At 41.9% G+C, this 22,566-nt stretch overlaps 1 protein-coding gene across 2 annotated transcripts in view; it reads right to left on the reverse strand.

Annotated features, from left to right (window-relative positions):
* Positions 1–6,212: 6,212 nt before the first annotated feature.
* Positions 6,213–22,566, reverse strand: part of LOC122767829 (plexin-A1-like) — a 192,826-nt gene continuing 176,472 nt past the window's right edge. Inside the window, exons 21-32 of one of the 2 annotated variants that reach the window (XM_044023327.1) lie at positions 21,412–21,554; positions 19,673–19,929; positions 17,672–17,738; positions 14,668–14,814; positions 13,996–14,155; positions 13,433–13,536; positions 13,174–13,270; positions 11,405–11,595; positions 8,446–8,615; positions 7,938–8,150; positions 6,777–6,927; positions 6,213–6,374 (exon numbers count right to left, since the gene is read on the reverse strand). In XM_044023327.1, coding sequence (XP_043879262.1) covers positions 6,279–6,374; positions 6,777–6,927; positions 7,938–8,150; positions 8,446–8,615; positions 11,405–11,595; positions 13,174–13,270; positions 13,433–13,536; positions 13,996–14,155; positions 14,668–14,814; positions 17,672–17,738; positions 19,673–19,929; positions 21,412–21,554 — 1,796 coding nt within the window. In that variant the 3' untranslated portion in view covers positions 6,213–6,278. Of the gene's footprint in view, positions 6,375–6,776; positions 6,928–7,937; positions 8,151–8,445; positions 8,616–11,404; positions 11,596–13,173; positions 13,271–13,432; positions 13,537–13,995; positions 14,156–14,667; positions 14,815–17,671; positions 17,739–19,672; positions 19,930–21,405; positions 21,555–22,566 lie in introns of both variants that reach the window. The other variant, XM_044023325.1, reaches the window with a different exon arrangement.

Here is a 22,566-nt window from a genome sequence, read left to right on the forward strand (position 1 = left end):
GGGAGAGAGAGAGAGAGAGAGAGAGAGAGAGAGAAAGAGAGAGGGAAGTGCTGACAGTTTACGGCAGGCCAGGAAAAAAACCACCCAGGACACAGGGGTTTTGGTTCATTCTTGGTTCAATCTCCTTGTTGCTCCTTGACTCCATGTTCAGCAACAAATACATGTTGAATTGATGCGATCCAGCCGATGCACCACTGTATTATAAAGCCAGAGCCGCTCTTCCATGTCAGTGCTCGGGTAAGCTGAGGGCAGTGCAAGCATGATGTACAGTCGGGGGGTAAACGTGTTCGTATTAACACCTCCAGAGAACCAACCCCGAGCAGCCACTCGAGTGCATCCCCCATAAGAATGATTAATGACGCCGGTCCTGTTGTGAAAGGCAGGGAGACGGAGGAGGGAAGCCATCACGCTGCAGGCTGACAAGAAAACTTGCACTTGACTGTGAACATTTTGAGCCTCACTTCTTTGACACTAAAATATTGGCACATTCCATTAAGACGCTACAATGGATGAAAGAGAGAATGTGCTGAATATGAAGAGGAAAAACCTCAGGACTGCAAAAATCTGCTTCTTCTTCAAATGCTGACACAAATGTGCAAATCTAAAAAGGACGGAGGGACAGACAGACAGACAGGAAATTCAGCCATCCAGTAGGAGCTTGAGGCACAGCAGGATCCATCAATGTTAGACATGAAGGAAATGAAATGAAATAAATCTGAATAAATTAAAAATGTAAATAAAAACTACATATAATTAGAAACATAAATAGGGCTTAAGAGCAGCAGATACAGTGTGAATTAAGGATCAGGAGTCTGTGAAGTACTGACACATGAGCCCCTTTTCCACCAGCGATACTTGACTCGCCTCGGCACGGCACGGTTATTTTGCTTTTCCATTAGTGACAGTACCTGCTACTTCTTTTAGCACCTGCTCAGGTGAGGTTCCAAGTGAGCTGAGCTGAATACTATGTGTGATGTCATCAGACTGCCGGCCACTGATTGGTCAGAGAGGGTCGTCACAGGAAGAGGCAAGACGTCCGACACAAGAATCAAAGCAAACAATGCCGAACTGTAGATCAGGTTAACTAAAGCAAACACACTCAACAAGGCAGCAGGAAACCGACAGCTCTCGAGTCTTTGTGAACTAAAAACACAGATTTTCTCAGTGGACTTTGGTGCACAGTGACTGCTATAACTTAAACAAAGTGGGGGAAATTTGATTTACAAACTTGAGTCTCCAGTCAAGAAGGCTGTCTAACAGTTGGCGGCAAACATGTTCTTAGATTGTATTTGATGACCTGTTGGTTTATTGGCTAAAAATCTCTTCTCCTTGTGTCCCTGCAGGTGAGCTTCAGTATCTCTTACAACCACACTTAAAAAACCCTGAAATATAACTTATATTATTATATATATATCTGTATATATATATATATATAACTGCGTATTCAAGACAGTGTAAATGTTAAAAACACTCTGGGCTACAGTTTTTTGTGAAAAAAACAATACTAAGACTTAATATCTGTTTGACAATTCTATTAAACCTGATAAAAACTACTTTGAAACGTCCACATCTTGTAATATTTGTCTCAACCCTGCAGGGTTAAAGCTGACGCCAGCTTTTCATCAGCGGTTTAATAAAATCCCCTGGTGACTGATGAGTTTAAAAATCAGTTCTGTAATATCACGTCCTATAAATCATGACCGACATCTGACAGTGATGAACTTCTTAAAACAGGCGTATTCTGGCTCGTCGCCGACAGGATTGGGCATGCGTACTCCTCATTACCTTAACTCCTACACCATTTGCGATACTTAGGGAGCAGAGAAACATCTAAAACATGCAGGGCAGTGGGACCAACACAGTTTAAATAGAAACGCCTGCACATGAACTCCAAAAACAGGCAGAAACTGGAAAACTAAAAGTCCAGTTCCTATTTTGTTATAAACTTCCACACAAATCATATCCGTTTTTTGTCTTTTATTCCTCTAAACTGTTACTGCACAGACACAGTAATGTTGAACTGCCAGATATTAGTTATCTTGGAAAAAGGGCGCAGAAGAATTCACTCATTGAACATTTTTTGACAATTCTACAGCCATAAAATCTGAATAAATCCAGGCAGCCTTGTTACAGTTATGGTCATACGAGGGTTAAGTAACTACTATGACACTATATGGTTGTTCAGAGGATTGTAGGTGTTTGAACGACTGTACAAAATAATAAAAGTCATGTAAAAACAATGTGTTAGTTACCACTTACTTGTCACTAAAGCTGATAATCTCCTCAGGATTCAGTTGTGATAATATTCCCTGTGCAAATAAGAGGAAAGTAACAGGTCAGGAAATAACAAATACACATATACATTATATAAAGTAACTGTAATAACATACATTATATCACCATATACTGTGGTATCTAACCTACTGTACATGAAATGAAATCCCACGTCACACGTTATTTAGCAAAAAATGTTTAATCTCTCCTTGATGCGTGTTTATTTACAAGTAGTTAATCTGCAAAATAGGAAATAACAGAATATTTACACAATGAATGTTGAACCTGCAAACTTGTGACAGTCGCTTCAAGTCTGAGGTCTGTAGTATTAAAAGTCCTTTGCTTTGCGTTTTCCTAGGAGCCTATATGCAACTTCCTTCTTTGAAAAACAAATAAAAACATCACATTTTCAGAAATGGAGAACAGCAGGGGGAGAAAAACAAAAACACAAAAACAACTCAACAGAATGGTGTTTTGGAGAAAGGCATAAGTGTGACTTAGTTTGTACGTAGAGCTGGGGGATTAAACATGAGATACGCGGCTTTGTGCTGAAAAACTGTAGGCAGTGAATTCACGTGAGTTCCTTTGTTCTGATTGGACATAAAAACAGCAAAACATCCCGGCGACTCTGTCAAACTACGGTCAGCAGCAGATGCTGCTCCTCTAGATCACAGCAAACACAGCAGACCTCGGAACATGCAATGATGTCCGCTATGACAATGAAGGACAGAGCTGGAAGGTTTGTGTGTGGATGCTCTTAAAAAGGCAAGTAAAAAAAAAAACAAGAAAAACACACCCCGACCCAAATAAAGCATGAACCTGAGAATAACTGAGAATGTTTGTCTTTAAAAAAGAAGAAGAAGAAGAAGAAAAAAGAAGAAGAAGAAGAAGAAAAGAAGCCTTCACTTGTGTTTGTGCACTGCTGAAGTCTGGACCAGCAGCCGTCTTTGTCTTTACCGTGTGATCAAGTGTGACAGCAGCGACATGTTCACATACAGCAGAAAGGTCAGCTGGACAAAAACCAGGAAAATGAGGTGTACAAAGCATATTTTGGCAACAAGAGAAAGGATTTGAACTGTAATTTCTCGTCTAACGCGAGCAGAGCTGTCCAATGATACAAAAAAAAAACGATTATGTCCTAACAGACGTTCACTTAACTTAGGCTCAGAGCACAGAGTCACATCAGACAAAATGGCAGCTTTAACATGAATTTGGAAGGATGTGTGTTTCCTATTTTCAGATGTGACTTCCATCTATACACGTCTTATTCGACAGACTGAAGAGAACATCTTTGTCTCTCACAGATCTGCACAAGTATCACACAGTCATCATTTTCAATGTAAATGAGAATGAAGATGCAAAAATTCCCCTCTGATACCGCGATCGCAATTCCTGTCAAAATAATCGCAATCAGATATTTATTCCAAATGGTCGAGCCCCAGATGTAACAGAGGGTTGTTCTCTTTTTAAAAGAAACCCAAGACATTGACAGCATTCATGATCAGCACAAAATGACAGCCCTAATAGGTACGAGGTTAAAGCAGCAGGTCACATTTCCATCACAAAGACAACTGATGCTCATTTTGATCCATGAGATCAGAAAAAAAAAAAAAAAAAAAAAAAAAAAAAACACCTCCAGTTCCGTCAAGTACTTAAAAACTTTCAGGCAAACTAAAGAGAATGTTGTCTTCTGCGTACCGTCGAATGTACAATTTACATGTGGAAAAATAAAAAGACAAACCTGATTACAAAACAAAAATGACATAGCTTTTGCTCATGGTGAAAAGTATACAATTTACAAATGAAAACATCAACGAAAACATTTTTACAGACCACAGTTTGGTTTTTCGGCAAGCAGAAAATAAAACAATTACTTCTCACCACAAATCATGACTTAGAAAAAAAACGAAGAGCGCGATAGAGACAAAGGAATCCTCTAAGGAGAGCAGTAATAAAAAAAAAAGCTTAAGCCACACATGGCAATAGGCTAGTTTTGGGCTAAGTGGAGGATTACTCAGCCTCGCGTCGCTAATGAGCAGAGGTGTCTCACCTCTGAATTGTTCTATCCTCTTGTTCTCCCCTTATGGATAAAAAAGCAAAATCCCTGTCTGAAATAGAACAGGTTAGAGGTGGAGAGAAAACACTCACTTTATCTTTTCCTTTCCCCCTCTTTTATTTGAGCATTAACGTTGAGAAAATGATTTAAAAAAAATAAAATAAAGAGGCGGCTTTAGGCTGGAAACTTTGTTTCATCACTCCACTAAGCTGCGTCTGACCTCACCGAGGCTCCTGCAGCCACGGAGTCTGAGAGTGGCGAGACTTTACTGCCACAGAGCCCCCGCGCTGCACAACCACCGACCCTGGACCCGCACAATCCTCACAGACTCAAGACTTCAGTGGCTGCGGTGTTTTTCAAATCAGAGCAGATGGGGAACATTTTGCGGTAGTGCAATGTAGCTACTTCATTGTTCAGTCACCATAATACGGTGTCTCCCAAACTTTCTACACAAGGACCCACTTTTTTTTTTGTTTTTTGTTTTTTTGAACGTGGCAAACTATCGTGAGCAAATCACAACATCGATGAGGACAAGAGCAAATGTGTCCATTCACTTACAGCCACGTCTGTGACACCTAATATTATTTTTGAATTTAAATTCAAATCATTGGACTACAACTTCATTTTAGGCTTGGTATTTCAAACATATACACATTCATCTAAACTAAAAGGTTGGGAAAATTTGTTTGGGGACCCTAAAAAACACATCTCCAATGACACATCTGTGGGGCCCGACCCAGTCTTTGGGAACCTCCGAGCTGTCGCTTCCTGACCCTTGAACCAAAGAACCAGCCTGAGAGCCAGACGACAGTGCGCTCACCGTAAAAGCAACAATATCTGGCTTCCTGAAACCAAACGATTGCACCGATTGGACGAGGAACAGCGACCGCGGCTTTTTTCCCGCTACTTTCAACAAGGATCTAAAATGGGACTCATTACTCATTACGATTCTTTTTCAGTCACTAGGCATTGTTTATATTTTAAAAAAATCATAGCACATTCCATCTAACAAAATGTCTTTGCACTAAACAACATTCAAAGAAAACATGGCACAGTACAACTTTTTTGTTTCTTTTTCATAGTTTTTTCCTTTTGTCTACGTAGGTTTTCTTTTTTCTCCTTTTGTACTTGAAATAGCAAATCATGTTTTTTTTATTGTGTTTGTTTTAAAACGAGAAGGAAAACAACTCAAATGTTTGCTCCCTAATCTTTCTTTTAAAAACGTAGCTGTATTTTATATATAATATCTATATAGTCTTCCTTTGTAACGTTTCTGTAAATTGTGCAAATTCAGCAGTAATACAAGTGGCGAGAGATCAGAGAGTGGGCAGTTGATTACATTTATACAAAAAAGAAAAAGGGAAAAAAAATACAACCACTATCAACCTTTAAAACGGTGACACCCCCGGCGGGGTCACGTGACCTTGACAGCCTCTTCTCCATTGGCTCAGCACGGATTAGTCCAATCCTGTGAACAGTGATGCCGTGTGTGTGTGTGGAGTTCATGTTCAGGCTTCCACTGTGTGTTTGTGACCACTGCACAAAACTCCTGAAATCAAAATCAAGCAAACCACCAAAGACACCAACATCCACGATAACCAAATGCTGTCAGTCGACAAGTTTCTCCACAAAAAAACAAGTCCAGTGTCCCAGTGTCTCACGCTGTCCAGGGCGCGCACACAAACACACACATACACATGTAAGCGCACACATGCCCGCCCATCTCTGCCGAACCCCCGCCCCCCCCCCAGGTTCTCAGTATACTGCGTCAGTCCTCGAGCAGTTTGTCTGTATCGTTGGGGGCTGCAGTTTTGTTTGTTTTCTACGAGAGAGGAGCGAGAGAGAGAGAGAGAGAGAGAGAGAGAGAGAGAGAGAGAGGGAGAGAGAGGGAGAGAGACGAATGGAGACGAGGAGTGAAGAGGAGGAGGTGCGAGGTGCTGGATGGTCCTCAGCTGCTCAGGGCCATTGTGTCGATGACCTGCTCCAGTTTGCTCCTCAGTCTCTGTCTCCTCGCCTGCTCGTCCCGCTCCAAAGCCGACAAGATCTGAGGACAGGGAAGAAGAGAAGAGGTCAGAGGAGCTGGGACATGTGGAAGCGCTCGCTTTCAGAACATGGAAGGATTCTTCACACACAAAGCACAAACCAACGAACCAATACATTTAGAAAATGTACAATTAAGAACGGAAAGGGAAAGGGAAAGTGTCACCATGCTACTGAATTTTAAATAAATATGTTTTGAGACAGTAAATGCTTTAGTAAAAGCTGGCACTCAAATAAAAACCTTAAAAATAAGGACTAGATAAAGTTGCTAAGTGCTACTGCTAATCTGCCTGATCATGTTTACACTTAAATCAATGAAGCAAACTGGACTCTTCAACAACACGTGTGAGAAGTCAGAAAAAAAGTGTAAGATTCAATCGCTCTCATTTGATGAAAATGTCCTCACCTCATCCTTGTACTTGACAATGTAGGAGTAGATCTCGTGCAGAGCCGACATGCTGTTGAACTGGTTGGCGTGGAGGCGTGACTGCTCTGCTAAGTAGGCACTCATGTCCTGGTCACTGATGGCCGACATCCTCGAGATGTCAGAGTAGTACCTGCACAGACACAACATCAAATCAATAACTGGAAAACTCTGTGTGGCATTTAAGGGTTTATTCAGGGAAGACTCTTCACTCTTTACTTGGTCACTGATGATCAGAACAAACTCTGACAACATGACTTATCTCAGTCTGCATTTATGAAGACAGTTTCTAAAGAATCACTAAAAGAAGATGGTTCACCAACAGTGAATGTCCTCTTTTATTCACTAAAACCATTTCTATTGCACTCATCGACAACTTCCCAACCTTCAGCAAGGGTAAAAAAAAAAAAAAACTTGCACTAAGCCCCCACAGCAAGTAGGTTGTCGGTTCGAATCCCAGGACTTTCGAATTGTGTGGAATTTGTATTTCCATACCCTCACGTGGAGAAAAGACAACAAGTGAGAGAACATTTGAATTCTATGTGGTAGCATCTCTGCACCGAGCTCGACCCGAGAGCATGAAACCATTTAACGCCATGGTTTTAAAACTGTGTTACGTGAGCGTCCCCTGAGAGCACAAATACTACTTCTACTGCATATACCAGAGCACATGATCAGAGTGTAAAAACGTAAACAAATAACAATGTAATCATTAAATAATAATAATAATAATAAGAGTCACCGTATCTCTACCTCCATCTTAATCTAATGTGACTATACCAGTGTGTGAAGTATATGTGAGGAAGAGGAGGATGATGAGAGAGCAAATGATCTTATTGGGAATAAATCTGCCTCCTGTGAAGAGTCTGTAGCTGACTTTAATTGACATATTTACACCACTGTATATTAACACTGGTGATAGAGGTGTTACTTACTCTTGGAATTAAAGGACTCTTAAAGGATTCTTCATCAAAAGGTAGAGATAATCTGTGATTACAGCGTCAAAAGCCTTTGGCAAATCAATAAACAAACCTGCACAATGTTTCCTACAACAAACACCAGGCAGTTCATTATTTACAGCCACAGTTTCTGGTGCAATTTTAAACCAAATGTCAAAGCAACTGACACGTTTTGCTCATGTACCTTTCTACCCAGTTCTTGTAGTTGGGGATGTCTTTAGCGTAGAGCAGCTTGTTGGAGGGCGAGTCTTTCCCCAGTTTATGCTCTGATGTTGAACACGAGTCCATGAAGGTCTGAGCCACCACAGATAAGCAGGCGTCTGTGATGCTGTTCTTGTGGATGTCGAACACAAACTGTGGATTCTTGATCACATTCACCCAAAACCGCAACGGAAGACTAGAGCGATTAAAGGTATGAAGGGAAAGGGATAAAAAAGGAAGGGGGAGGGAGAGAAAGAAGAGTTGCAGTTAGAAGGACTTGACAGTTTATAAAGGCGCAGAGAGAACTGCAGCGAATGAAGCTGCATAAACACTCGGGCTGAACAAAGGAGACAGAGTGATTAAATACCTGAGGGAGGGGAATTTAACAACACTGTACATTCTGCTGCACTGCTGCTGTTAAAGTGCTGTTGATTACCTATTTTTAGTGGCTTCAATCTTGCTAATTTGAGTGTGAAAGAGGCTCAGCTCACCAGTTGCTCTTCCACGTGTGCCGCACATCAGAGTCTGATATGGAGTGTTTGTCCGCCTGCTCGTCCAAGAAGTCAAACATGTATTTGATGGCGAGGGGCAGGGCGCTGCCTCTGTGTGCTGTGCTGAAGATGGTCTCAAACAGGTCGTCTACAAACTTCTGGAGCGTTCCCTGAACATGACAAGCAATTACCGGTTATTTATATTATACAAGATAAAAAAGTGAAATAGAAGTATGAGTGAGGGTGAGGTAGAAAACCACCCCCAGGAAAACATACATGAGGTAAAATAATAGACACTGAGACATTTTAAATACATACAAAAAAAATCCAGTGATTAAAATATGAGCCATTGTTTCCAAATGTTCTAATCCCACAAAATGACTTCATGACTTCTGATAAAATAATGATTTCAGGCTATTTTTCATAATGAAGGACAAAAGCTGGATTATTAAAGACGTGTGAATTATTGCTAAAATAATGTGAAATGAAAAGGGCTTTGGCATCTTAACACAGAACACTGCGTCGTAAACATTAGTTTCACTCGATTAGGGACTAAACCAGGGCCGTCAAACTCTAATGACCTGGGGACCGATGAGCGTCTGGTCTGGTCAAAAGGGTAAGTAGGTAAAAACAAGTGCTCAGCAGCGGGCGGGCAACATGATTTAAAATTATAACACAATATTCCATCATGAGATTGCAATAAAGATATCTTAAGTGCTTGATTTGATATGGAATGATGTATACATCACAATAGTAACATATTTATGGTGCAAAATAACTCGAAATCTCGTTGAATTTAATACATCTAATCATGTGATATTTACGACCAAACATCTCGTTATTACTGTTATAAAAACCATTGCTAGGTTTGCTATGTTTTCACTGTAACATGATATTAAGTGGCTTCAGATTTCAGACACATCATGGGATCACTGGTCATGGTGTTGCTTAACTTAACTGTTGTTTCCCAGTATTGCTGTGTTTCGATCTTGTGTCGCTCACAAAGAAAGTGATTTGTTTTATGTCAAGACAGAACGAGGCAGCAGCAGCAACAACAACAACAACAACAACAACAACAACAACAACAACAACACCGCGCTGGTAAAGACACAAACACACAAAGAAATGAATTCTACTGCTTAAAAAAAGAAAAAACACACTTCTCGACTCCTCTCACCCCTGCACTGCAGGTGTATACACACAAACGCTCCCTCGCTCCGGTCTGATAGTTTTGCTTCACAGTTTTGCCTGTTATATTCTAAATAATATTGAATTGTTTGTGTTCATGACGACCAAACAGAGGCTAAATAACAACAAAAGTCACTGAGCTTTCAAACCAAAAAGCATTTAAGGCCTTCATTTTCATTTTTAAGCATTCAGATTTAACAAAATCTTATTTAAGCAATCTACAAGTTCAATCTGCACTTTTCTATTTGTTCACTCAGCCACAAATCAGCTTCCAAAATACACAAAGCTGTGGGAGCTGTAATAAATAAGAACAAACTGCATCGCTCTGAGCTCCCCCATTGTCTTCATCCGCTTTGCATGTTAATCATTTCCCAGCACTGGCTCCCTCTAACTTTGAACTTTCCTACCTGGAGCTGGAACAATGGAAATTTAGAGCTAATGAGAAAAACATCGCAGCAGAGGATGTACCAGCTGAGCTGCATCACCAGAGTTCTTAGTGCTCGCAAATGAAAGCAAAAGCCCGACACTGTTCATCAGCTGCATTAGGGACTTTTCTGTGTTTGGGTTTGAAACGTTACAATTGCATGATGTGGATTTAGGACAAAACACCGGGGTCTGTGTGTTTAGTTTAGTTTGTGTTGAACATTTAGTTTATGTTGTAAACATGATGAGCTGTTTTGCATCAATGTCCTTTTAAACCTTTACATATAAATAATGACTTTTCTTATGTGCAAGAAAAACTGGGGTCCATGTGTTTTAATGTACGGTATAATTCTGAATATGATAACCTGGCTTTTTGTTTGAGACTAATAAAAATAAATCAATCTTTTAGAATTATTATTATCATATTAATGCATTGCTCAGAAGAGGGAACAGGTCTTGCTTTAGAGCAAACACAAATACGCTCCCCCCTTATTTCTAAATAACTTAGTGAGGGCAACAGTGCACGACTGTTGCACCTGCACTTAACATTAACCTGTTTTACTTCATATAGGTAATTGCTATGAATGGTACAATATTATTTTGTTGTTGAAGCATCCCTTTCTGTTGTCGGTGTGCCCTGGTTCTATGCTGCCTCTTGGCCAGGTGGAGAATTGGTCCTCAATTGACTTACCTGGTTAAATAAAGGTCAAATAACAATAAATCATTTCTGTCCCAGTGTGGACCCCAGAACTAATGTATGACAATCTGCATTATACACGGATGATGTTCAACAAGCGATATGCTTGTGAAGTCCTTATTATCACATGTGTTGTATTGTTAGTGCTTTCCATTGTTACATTACATCACACAGTAGTTGTACTTGGTGTCACTGTATTTATTACTGCCTGCATTACTACTGTACCTTTTTAATAAACAGACAAATGAACACATACATAGACTGACAGCAAGTACAGGCTCTGTGTGTCTGTGTGCTTTAAGAAAGAAAAGGAGGGATTGTGTGAGTAATGATCGTACGGTAAAAGCTGAGGCCTAAAAGCCCTCAGGCCACCGACAGGGCCCACTAACACCGACCAAACAACTCAATAGTCAAAGGTCAACCTCCTAATTAAGACACACACACTCATTCCTGTGCATATGTTTGTCTTTGTGCAAAAGGTTATGAAAAATATTAATGAGCTTTGAGACCACCACCAAACAAAGGTCAGTAGAGGCTGCTGGTGTGTTAGTGGGCAACATGACAAGGATGTGGGTGTGTGTGTGTGTGTGTGTGTGTGTGTGTGGGGGTTGGCTTAATTGTGTGTGCGTTGAATATAGGCCGTCTCCATACCTTAGTGGCCAGCAGTCTGGTCAGGTAGATCTCAGAGACCATCTTGCTCCCTCTGTCCCCTTCCCTGTGGTCGGAGTGGTCGTGGTTCTTGACCAGGTGCCACAGTTTGGTTCCGCTCTCAAGGTCAGGGGTGATCATGGGCGTTCGGGAGCGCAAACTGTCTGGACTGCTGGCCGTCCTCAGCATGCTCTCTGGAGGAGGAGGAGAAGGGGGAGGAGGAGGAGGAGACATGGAGGAGAGGTGAGCACAGAGGGCGAAAAAACATGAAAACAAACAACACAAATGAAGAGTGGAGCTTGGGTTTAACATTTGGGGATAAGAGGATCCACAGTGTAGAAAGAGTATGGTGTTCTGCTTTTCTTTAGGCTCATCTAATGTTTGTTGGAATAGAAATCTGTCAGGTCAGTGGTCACAGCAGGGTCAAATGTCGATGTGGGTTTGAAGTGAACCCTGTTCATTAGTTTGAGAAGCTGCAACTGGTGCCGCTGTGTCATTTCACACAAGTGCGACTTAATCAGCATTTCAAGGAAACCTGTTTAAACCACAGGTGACAAAACACATGAATACGAAATTAAGAGGCAGCTGCACAGAGTCAACTCTCACCCCGTGTGAAGTTAAAAGCATTTTCTGTATTTTGACAGCTTCTTCTACTTGTGTGACACTCTCAACCAGAATAAATTTGTCTGCCACTCTCTGGCCCTCTCTATTGGACACTGATTCTGTATTTTGTGACATGCCTTAAGTTTAAATGCTTGTCACTTGTGTGACAAAGCAGGAAAGGATTGAGAGGTTCAAAACGTCAGGAGGGAAACATGAACCAGGGAAGTAGAGAGTAAGTCACCGTGATGGGGCTGTTAGTGAGTATTTATGTGTACGTCACAGTGGGGAAAAGTGACAATAAAGAACAGAGGTCCACTTCACACCTGCCGTTTACACGCTCCTGTGTGCAAGGACCCGGAATGAGCTGGAGTCATGTGTTTGAGGTTAAGCTGTTACCCAGAATGCAACAGATTCTGCATATTCAAACATTCAGGGGCAGAGAAAACCAGCTGTGTGTGACATGAAAGTCCACCTCTGCCCACGAGCAAAGCATAAAAAGCAAAGGAACGTCAGGATACTCTCCCTCTTTAAATTAGGAAATTATACAGCTGGACAAAGAACAGCTTAAGTGTTCCAGACTGTTTGGTGATATTTGTCCAATTTCTCTTAACCTCTCTATTCAAAACCTGACTACCTGTATGCTACCACAACGTCATTATTGTGAGGGTGACTGAGTTGAATATCACTTTTAATCTTTCCAACCGAGGAAATTATTAAAACAGGCTCATTTTCAGGAGGAGAAATGACAAGCTTTCACATGGAGGTTTTAATTTACATGTAGATTGTGGTATTACATCACACACTGAATAGGGAAGTAAGACATAAAGGTTATCGGGCAGAATTTAAGTTAGAAGAGATAAAGAGCTTGTCAGTGAAGGAACACGTAAGAACACGTTTTTGTTGCACAAATGGGAATTTGGTTGCAAACCTGCTCTGATTAGATATTTCCTACACAACTAATGAACTAATTAACTCCACTATGTAGACTGTTTAAAAACAAGGACACAATAAAAGTCAAATGGTAATTTTTGAGACAACACTACCTGAATGCAATGTCTTCAAAAAAATGCACAGAAACACACACTACACACACACACACAAACACACACACACACACACACACACACACACACACACACACACAGACACACACACACCTTCTCTCGTACCGTATCTGCTGAGGGACTTGGTGAAGGTGGAGGAGTTGGAGATGTTGTAGGCTGAGTTCTGTTTAGGCACGAGGGCGATCACTGAGCCATCTGTCACCTGAAATACAACATTCATGATGTGTGAGCACAGCAGAGAACATCCAGCATTGAGACAAGAGTTCAACGACACCAACACGACCAAACTTCCTTTGTTCTCTGCTTCTTTAAGTGTACGATTACTGTAAGAGCTCATTTTACATGAACTAAACGCTCGCGGTACCTGGTAGTGAGCCAGGGTGTTGAGCCTCTTCCAGTCATTGTCAATCTTCGTGGTGACGTCCTCGTCCTGCAGGATGATGCGAGCCATCCTGCCCTGCCGCCATTCTGTCACACAAAATAACGGAGTGTGAGTGTTCTATATTTTACAATAAACTTTTATTTAAATAATAATAAATAAATATATTTGTATATGAGAGAGACAAACATGGGAAATTCCAGAGGGCACTTCTCAAAGATGCAAGTGACTTTGCACCATTACCTTCCTTCTTCAAACAATATCAAGTAGCTGGGACTAAGGCTGCCAGAAGTAATGTTCAGTGATTCAACAAAGTTAGAATCTGTACGACACTAAAATTTCAAAGACTTCTGAAGCCTCGCTTGAATTTATTTTCTGCACAATCACCTCTCCTGCCTGAAGGGCCCCCTCCTGTTTGAGAGAACCCTCGACATGATTCCCACTTTCCCTCCCTGTCGTAGTGCACCTGTGCTCTGTGTCTATAATTGGTATGTGTGTGTGTGTGTGTGTGTTCAGTGTGCAAGTCTTAAAACTTCCTCTCCTCTTACCCAGGTCCATATCTGAGGCTTTAGGTCTCTGTGAGTATGGTGTACCCTTGTACACGGCATCCAGCAGCTTCTCCTTCACCTGCGTCACTGTGTCACAGTTCAGACTCTTCACTGTCACCTCTGGAGCATTTTCATTCTCTGGGTTCACACAGTGCAGCGTCTACAGAAGTTGGAGGTCAGAAGGCAAAGGTCACAGTTAGAGCAGGAAGTCAGCACGTTAATTATTGATGATTTTTGACCTGGAAACAAACACCTCACACAGAATTTCAGAATCAATATTTGTCCACGGAACAATGCACACTCAGCCTTTTATTAAATTAAGATGATTTTTATTATCAAGTTGAAACTAGGTCGGGGGTGAATGACCTGCATTGTTTCGCATATTAACCAGCTTACAGAGGAACTGAGGAAGCCTCTTAAATGAGAGGTGAAATGTCTTCACCATCACTAAAAGAAGTTCAGTCCAGTTTCTTAACTCCTGAAAATTATTATTAAGGACATTTTATCCAAATCAAATGGTCCAGTTGGTTTTGCATTTGTTTTGTGTTTAGATCATAAAGATCAGAGGACATTTGTGGATGAAAAGTGAACATGAACACTCTTCCGCAGCACCTGATGGACGGGCCAAGTGTCCCTACGTCCACCAGCATGTGCGTGCGTGTGCATACTAACCAGAGTCTTGTAGTCAATCTGCTGCCGGATGAGTTTGTCCTCACTGAGGGAGTAGCGGGCTTCTCCTGTGATCGCGTCTATCGGTCCCTTCTCCATTTGCTGCTTCATGGCACAGTACAGCATAAAGAGAGGCTCACCCGCACACTCCTGGAGACAGAGACACGGGAGGAGGTGGGAAGTGGACGGATGAGAAGAGAGAAAAGAAACAGATTGTCAAAAATGCTAACTATGAATGCAAACTGTGCAAAAAAGTCAACCACAAGCACGACACGAGATGAGGCCGTGGCCTCTGTGCGCTAACAGAGAACTGGTTTTCTCTCTGCAGTAGTAGTTTTAAGGGAAAAACAACTCACATGTGTGTGTGTGAATGTGATTGAGTGAGCAGGAAGGAGAAAATTCACAGAAAGTGTGAGTGTAAGTGAGTGGAAATTGATGGAGGAGTTAATAGAAGGTTAATGACTGAGGGGTGAAAAACGCTTGGAGAAGCACTTTGGAGCGTGAGACGTGTCAACCAGGCAACGAGCGCTGGGATGTTGGGACCCCTGTCTCTCTTTGACTCTCTCTCTCCTTCGCTCACTCAGTCACATTCTGACGGCCTGACAACTAAACTGCGCCTGCTTTATTTACGTCACAGCGGAGTATTTGAATCAAACGAATGAATGCAGTTAAACAAGTGATTCACGTTTCCTAACGTGCATCATCTTGCTGGCTTCGGGCAGAGGACGTGTGTGTGTGTGTGTGTGTGTGTGTGTTATCGTCCTGCCCTCTGTCCCTCAGCTGAGCATGTTGATGCCTCATCACATGTCAGTCAGCTTGGTGAGCTGTCAGATAAACTCAGTGGGATCATCTAGCACTGGCCACCTCCTATGGAGAACAAACAGCACACCAACAGATGTCCTCTCTTTCTCACAGCATCAAAATCAGTCTCCTTCAGATGCCACCAGTATGGAAAGGCAAGACTGAGGCTGAATTGCATGCATACTTGGATTTTCCACTGTTTTTTAATAGCTTTTCTTTTCATTTCTATAAATTTAAGAGCTAGTGTGTAACATTTAGGAGGGTTAACTGGCAGAAACTGAAGATGCTACGCACCAATGTTTGTAGAAATGTATGATCTAGGGCTGCAACTAAAGATTATTTTCATATTTGATTAATCTGATGATTGTTTTCTCGATTAATCGAGTATCTGCGTGGTCTATAAAATGTCAGAAAATGTTTATCCGTGTTTCCCAAACCTCGAAATGATGATGTTCTCAAATGTCTTGTCTTGTCCACAAACCAAAATCTTTCAGTTTTAATGTTTTTGTCAAATGGATCAATGAAAGCAGAAGATACTCAGATTTAAGAAGAAAACCAAATAATCGATTATCAATTAATGATTAACAATCAATAATTGTTGCAGCCCTAGTATGATCAATATAAATTAAAAAAATATTTGTTTTCGTACCCTTAGAATACGCCTTTTATATGTTCTTAATGCAGTGGCCTTTCTTAAGGACAATGTTCTGAGAGCAGCCCAAACGAGGGCAAGTGTTGTGTGTTTTAAAACAGAAATTTCATCCACATAAACCTGATGCATTTACTGACACAGACGGAGGAAGCAGCAGAGAGAGTAGTGAAAGTTTGTTCCTGTCTGGTATGTGAACACCACTGTAATTCCCTGGTGCATTTTGGAAAGCGAGAGGTGAGTGAAGGACTCATTTCTTTTTGTGCATTCTGCAGTTTCACCATTAGATGTCACTAATTCTTACACACTGGACTTTGTTATACCATAATAACAACACGTTTATTACTGCATCCATACACAAAATTTGATCATTTACCCAAAAGCAACAGGAAACTTGTTCAGCAGCAGAAGGAGAGTAACCATGTGACTCCCATACTCTCTCATATACAAGTCAGTGCAAAAGAGAACAAGTGAACCCTTAGAATAGGTTAATGGACAAAAGCTTTTTTCCTCTCTCTTCTGTGCTCTTTTGTGGGTTCGCTCTCTCCTTCCTTTGAACAACTACTTGACCTTTACTCATCTCTATTCACACCTGGCTGAACCTTGAAATTGTTCCTGGCTTTTCTTTTACGTGACCCCAGACACACAGAGAGAGAAAGAGAGGTGCTGAAATGCAGAGGTTAGATTAAAGCTAGTCTGTTAACCTTGCTGTTTCTACATCAGTTCTAATTTTCCCATTTCTTTCATTTCAAATTCTCACTCTGTTTTGAACTCTTTGTTCATCTTAGAGCCTTCATTCTCTTCACCTGCATAACCACTTCTGCCCATTTCCTAAAAACTATTCCTCTCTCTCTCCACTTTCTCTGCTCTTCTTCTGTAGTAATTATGTGTTCCCTAGTACAAATTCCCTAGTAAGAAACTCCCCATTCTCTGAACTCAAATCCAGCTGTCCAGTCTCGCAAACCAAGCCAAAATACACACATGCATGCACACACAAACTTTACACACACACACACCCACCCACAGACACGGACAGACAGATGTTTACTGCGACCCCCAGGGGTTTGGCTGGTTTGCTGTCCACCAGAACGCCTATCCTGGCAGGGGTTTGAGGCCCCGCTGCTAACTGATTAGCTGCAGTAATGTTTGGATGTGGAGAATGTGTGTGAATGTGTGAGTGTGTGTGCAAACAAGAATTTAACACAGTTTAAGCCTCAATTATTCCCTCTGATTCCATATCAGAGAGACATGAATTCAAAGGGAGAAAAGACAGAAAAAAAAATGAGAGAAAGCATTTGTGTAAAGCTTCCTCTTTTGCAGAGACAGGTTAGTCCAACGGGCTTCAGTGATCACAACAACACAGCCAGCTCTGTCTGACTCGGGCTTCAGACGCAGTTCACTCCTCAGTTTGGAGAAAGCACATGAAAGGCAGAGTTAAGGGACAGGTCACCTGCTGTCTTCAGCCTTATCTAATACTGCAGCTGTGAGTGTGTGTGCTTGTGTTGAAGAGGCCTTTTTGTTTACGATTAGTACCTGCTTTAAAGATTTGAATTTTACCTTGAGGAACTTGTAGAGCAGGAAGGTGAACCAGTTGGTGAGCATCTTCTCGGCGACCGACTCCGTCCTGGGAGAGACGTGAAAGCAGGGTGGGGGAGAAGGTGAAGAGTGAGTTGGAGATAAAATAAAATGGGGTGAGAGGATGACGGTGAAGGAAAACAAACGCCAGTGTCTTCATTACAAATACAGCAATTAGTATAATTCGCTAACTTCTCTCGTTCATCACAAACGTGCAGTGTAATGGAGGGAACCTCAGACTCACACTCTCTCACACACACACACACACACACACACACGCTAACAACTGATGACTGAATGAAAACAAAGCAATTAAAAGCCATTGTAATTAATGGACTTATTGTGTCTAATGTGTTAAATGGCTGAAAATGACACAGCTGGCAGGGGGCCAAAAAATAAAGTTCTCCTCTCTCTGTATCATCATAACATTTACCTTCACCATCCTTCCTTTGTTTTGCATTAATGAGGAAGACTGCAAATTTATTCATTCATTGTTTTTTTACGCGAGATGAAAGGGAATGCACGTGAACCGTCTTCAATTTTCACAGTCGTCTGCTGATTACTGGTTTGTCTAACTGGGGCATGCTTGTATAATGATAGTAAATATGAGTCTTTTTTTGTCATTAGCATGCCACAAGTTGCCAAAAGGTGAGGACGGGTGCATTTGGCTGAGTTACGAGAGCATATAGAAGATATTTTCTCGCACAACTCCGCACAGAAGAGCTGCCTTTATAGTGACACAAGAGGAATAGCAAAAGAATATGAAAGGAAAACACAGGAAACTAGGCCACTGCGGTTATGAATCCAGTGAAGGCCTTTAGCAGTAACAAGACGTGAACTCCTACGCTGCTGCAAGCCTCCCTGTTCGACTGTGGTTTGATGTATGTAGAGCATTGTTTTTTCTCCCCTGGTTGTCAGCAGACCATACCGGATGAGAGATGAGGCAGAGTGAAGGATTGGGGGACAAAGGACGAACGAGATGAACACACCTGGACAGAACACGCTCATGGGCATGTCAGCATTTGATACTGGGCGACTTGTAACATCATCTCACTAATGTTGAATAATGTGCCAGCTCTTATCTTTCTGACATTTTTAAATGTGCTACAGGAGGAGGAGCCGACACACGGCAACTCCCGGACTATAATGTACAAATCAAACCAAATGAACATGATAGAGCTTTGTTTCACCACAGGCGATCAAAATCCACAAGAGAGCCCACTATTACAATGTTCTCCTCTGCTTTGCTGTGCATACAGTGTGTCTAAAAATAAAAAAATTGAAGTCTATCTTTTGCAGTAAAAAGACCAAAAACAGGGTGATCCATGTGTAATAATTGCCAAGCTTATTAATGCCAGCTCCCGAGGCTAGTGTAGTTAACAGGGACGGCGTGTTGTGACCGTGTGCCCCAAGAGGGGATTGGAAAAGGCTTCACACCGGCACACTGGCTGAGAAACATTTATTTGATTAGATTTTTAATTAAATATCTCTCTATGGAGTAGGAGGGAAAAAAAACATAACTTTTTATCATTTAATGTCTAATTCTAATTTATTTGGAGACAGGCCATTTTTCTAATTGTATCTTTCCTTAAATACAGTATGCGTATCTTTTCCTGGCTGTCTGCAATTCTTCATTTTAATTTCTCTGTTCTCTCGCTGTTTTGCATTTGTCCACCTTACGAGGGCATGGTATTTTCCTCCCATCATAATTTTGCCCTCTGTTTTTCTCTCTTTCCACACATTTTTACTACATCTCTTTGCAGCCTCCCATGTAAATCTGCCATTTATCTACCTTTACATGTGAACTTCCTGCCATGCCCCACTTCAAATCAGTCGATTGCGTTAGTTATCATATGACAAGTCCTGAACACAGGAGGACAAAGAAGGGACAGACCCTAAACCTTTGAGTAGAAACTATCTGTGCACGTGTGACATGTTCTCATGCAGGTTCTGACTTGGTTCCAATCTTGTCACTTTTCATACCTTCTGAGTAAGAGCTTGGGGTGGTTCTTGCTCTCCAGATTTTTGTCAATGAGGTCCGACAGTAGCTGTTTGAGGACACCAGTTGCATACTCCATCTCCCCTTGCAGTGCCGTCATGATGAGGGAGGCCACGTTGCCTCGGTCTCGCATGGAGAAGGACCGCTGCGCCTCCAGAGTGCGGATAAAGGAAAGCAGGAAGTGCTTTTTGGTAAGCAGCTGGCCAAACAACGTCAGGGCCTTCTCCACATTGGCGGGGACCTGGAGAAAGAGTGAGAGAGGTAATGGTGGGAAGGAGTGAGAGGAGAGGGAAGGAGGTTTGGACGAAGGAAAGGTGATCATGTGGTAGACAAAGGGAAGAGAAAATGAAACGGCAGTCAGGATGGAAGAAGGGGATAAAGGTAGCACAGGGGAAGTGAAATGTGTGTGAGGAGAATAAGTTACAGGTGCAGAGAAGAGGGGTTGGAGTGCAAGGAAGAAGAAAAGAGAGGTTAAAAGAAGGGGCGTGAGAGAGAAAAAGGTGTAATTGAGGGGAATAGGCAGAAAAATCAGCAGTATAGACATGCAGCAAAAAAAAGAGCAATATAGAGGCAGTGAAGAGGGTGAGAGCCGGAATGAAGAGGAGGGAATGGAGATAAGCATTGGTTATGAGTTATAGTTGAGAAATGGATTAATGAGTATGTGTGAGAATGAGGAATATCAGATGAAGGGTACATTGGGGAAAAGAGCCGCACATTCACATGCACAATTATATCTGCAATATCTCTCTCTCTCTCTCTTTCCACCCCTCGTTTTTACCTCCCTCCATCCCTCAATACCCCTCCTTTCAACCGATTCTTTTCCTCTCAAAGCGACAGACAGGCCTCCCCCTCTGAGGCAGAGCAACGGTGTTTTGAAGTGAGAATGCGAGCTTCATGCTGTAATAAGAAATTGATCTGCCTGCGAGCGCACTACTGTGGACTGTGATTGCCTGGACCAAACAAATGAAAATCCAATGTCGTGCTACACTATCCCTTTGGAATAAAGTTGATGGCACGGGCAGATACCGCTTTGCCATAAAGCTGTGTGTCCCCCTAATCCCCCCCCACAGTTGCCACCTCACATGCATGTCAGTGGACGGCAACTGTGCTGCTCCATGTAATGCACGTGTGAGAGTGTAATATATACAGAGAGAAGATGGAAGTAAGTGCAGCACACACTGCCCAGGTATATTAATGTTCAAATCTAATTGTGTCGGGCACACTGAAGTGCACATGCTGCATTTCAGTGTCCATGCAGTTCATGTGCGGTTCATATGAGTGAGAGGGAGCGTTCCCTCTTGAGGGATGAGCAGCAGCAGAGGAAAGAGTGTTTTATTGAACGTGTGAACATTGCTTTCTCAGGAGCCTCAAACAGGCTCGGTCCTGCAGAGGCCATCTATCACTTTCACCAAGTCTAAGTGGAGCTCAGACATTGCTCACTACCCAAAAAGAAGAACTATCCCTTCCCTGTATTAAATCAAAGTGGAGCTTCCCTTATAAATTTGAAATTATTCTTACTGGTACTGGAACTCTGCTGTAGTTCACTTCTAACTCTATTAGAAGTTATATTTTGAGTCAAATCATATTAAAGCAGATACCTTACACATTTTACACATTTTACCTTACACATAACTTAAAATCTCCTCTTTAAATGAAGCATTTCTGATTAATCATCTAGTGCTTGTGTGTACATGTGTGCGGCGCGCTCTCTACTGACCCGTACCTCCATCTCCTTGAGCACAGGATGGTCCTCAATCCCAGGGAAGAGGACCCTCATGGCATAGGTGCGGTAGTCCAGGAAAGGGATTCCTGCTCCATCCAGTTCCTGGGTGAGTTCGTGGATGTCAGTCTGCAGTTCTGCAAACGCTGCACAAAAGAGAAGGAAATGTTTTACACATTGCTGGAAGACAAATAAAAGAAAACACAGCTGTTTTATTTTCAAACAAAGGAAATGATATCATACAGCTTTTAACAGCTTACAGATTGCTTTAATGATTTTGGTGAAACCTTTGTTAATAATCAATCTGTCTTCTGACCCAAAACAAAGTGACAATTTAAGGACAAAGTCCTTTTATAATTCTTTTGTCTTCTTTTTATCCCAAACAAACAATAGCTTCTTCAAGTGTTAAATCATTTCTTCGCCTGCGGAAATGTCTCAAATTAAAACCACAAGAAAAAGGAAATGCTGCGGCCACAGTGCATATGAATTTGTCGTCTTCTTTCTCTGACTTTTTATGTCAACCCGATTTCAATACAGCTGGTTACAGACAGTGGAAAGTCACCATAGATGGGACTAAAGAGAAGACGTAGGCGTGTGGAGGAGTAGCAGTGGGAAAGGTGGATGATGTGAGAGCGCAGAGAAAGACGGAGTGAAGAAGCAGAGGGAGGATGGAGAAGAAAGTGCTGTGGTGCAGAGGCTGGAGGGGAGTTCAGGATAGAATTGCACACAGGAACACGAGTCTGTGAGTGCACCTACATTACATGCTACCACCTCACATGTTTGTATTTCAGGAGTCAGACACACACACACACACTTGTTCCTGTGTTGCCCTTCAGCTGAACACAACCTCGTGCCCGGATGATTTATGTGAGGGCACGTGTCCGTGTTTTTACACATTCTCCATTCTGACCCTATTCTGTTTACTCCACTGGCTTCACAAGTCTCATTTAGAAGGAATACATTGGATCAAATCCATTCTCCCACTCAAATCCCATACAACTGTGCATATAGCCAGTGCTGAACTGCTTCTATGCCATTTTACAAATATAAAACTCTCTTCAGGAAATCAAACACACAGCTATATGGTTCCATTAGCTTGAATCTGTGTGTAAGAGTGTGTGCCCTGTAGCCTCATCCAAAATAAACCAACACATGGAT

The sequence above is a fragment of the Solea senegalensis genome, linkage group LG4, assembly GCF_019176455.1.
Source record: "Solea senegalensis isolate Sse05_10M linkage group LG4, IFAPA_SoseM_1, whole genome shotgun sequence".
Taxonomy (NCBI): Eukaryota; Metazoa; Chordata; class Actinopteri; order Pleuronectiformes; family Soleidae; genus Solea; species Solea senegalensis.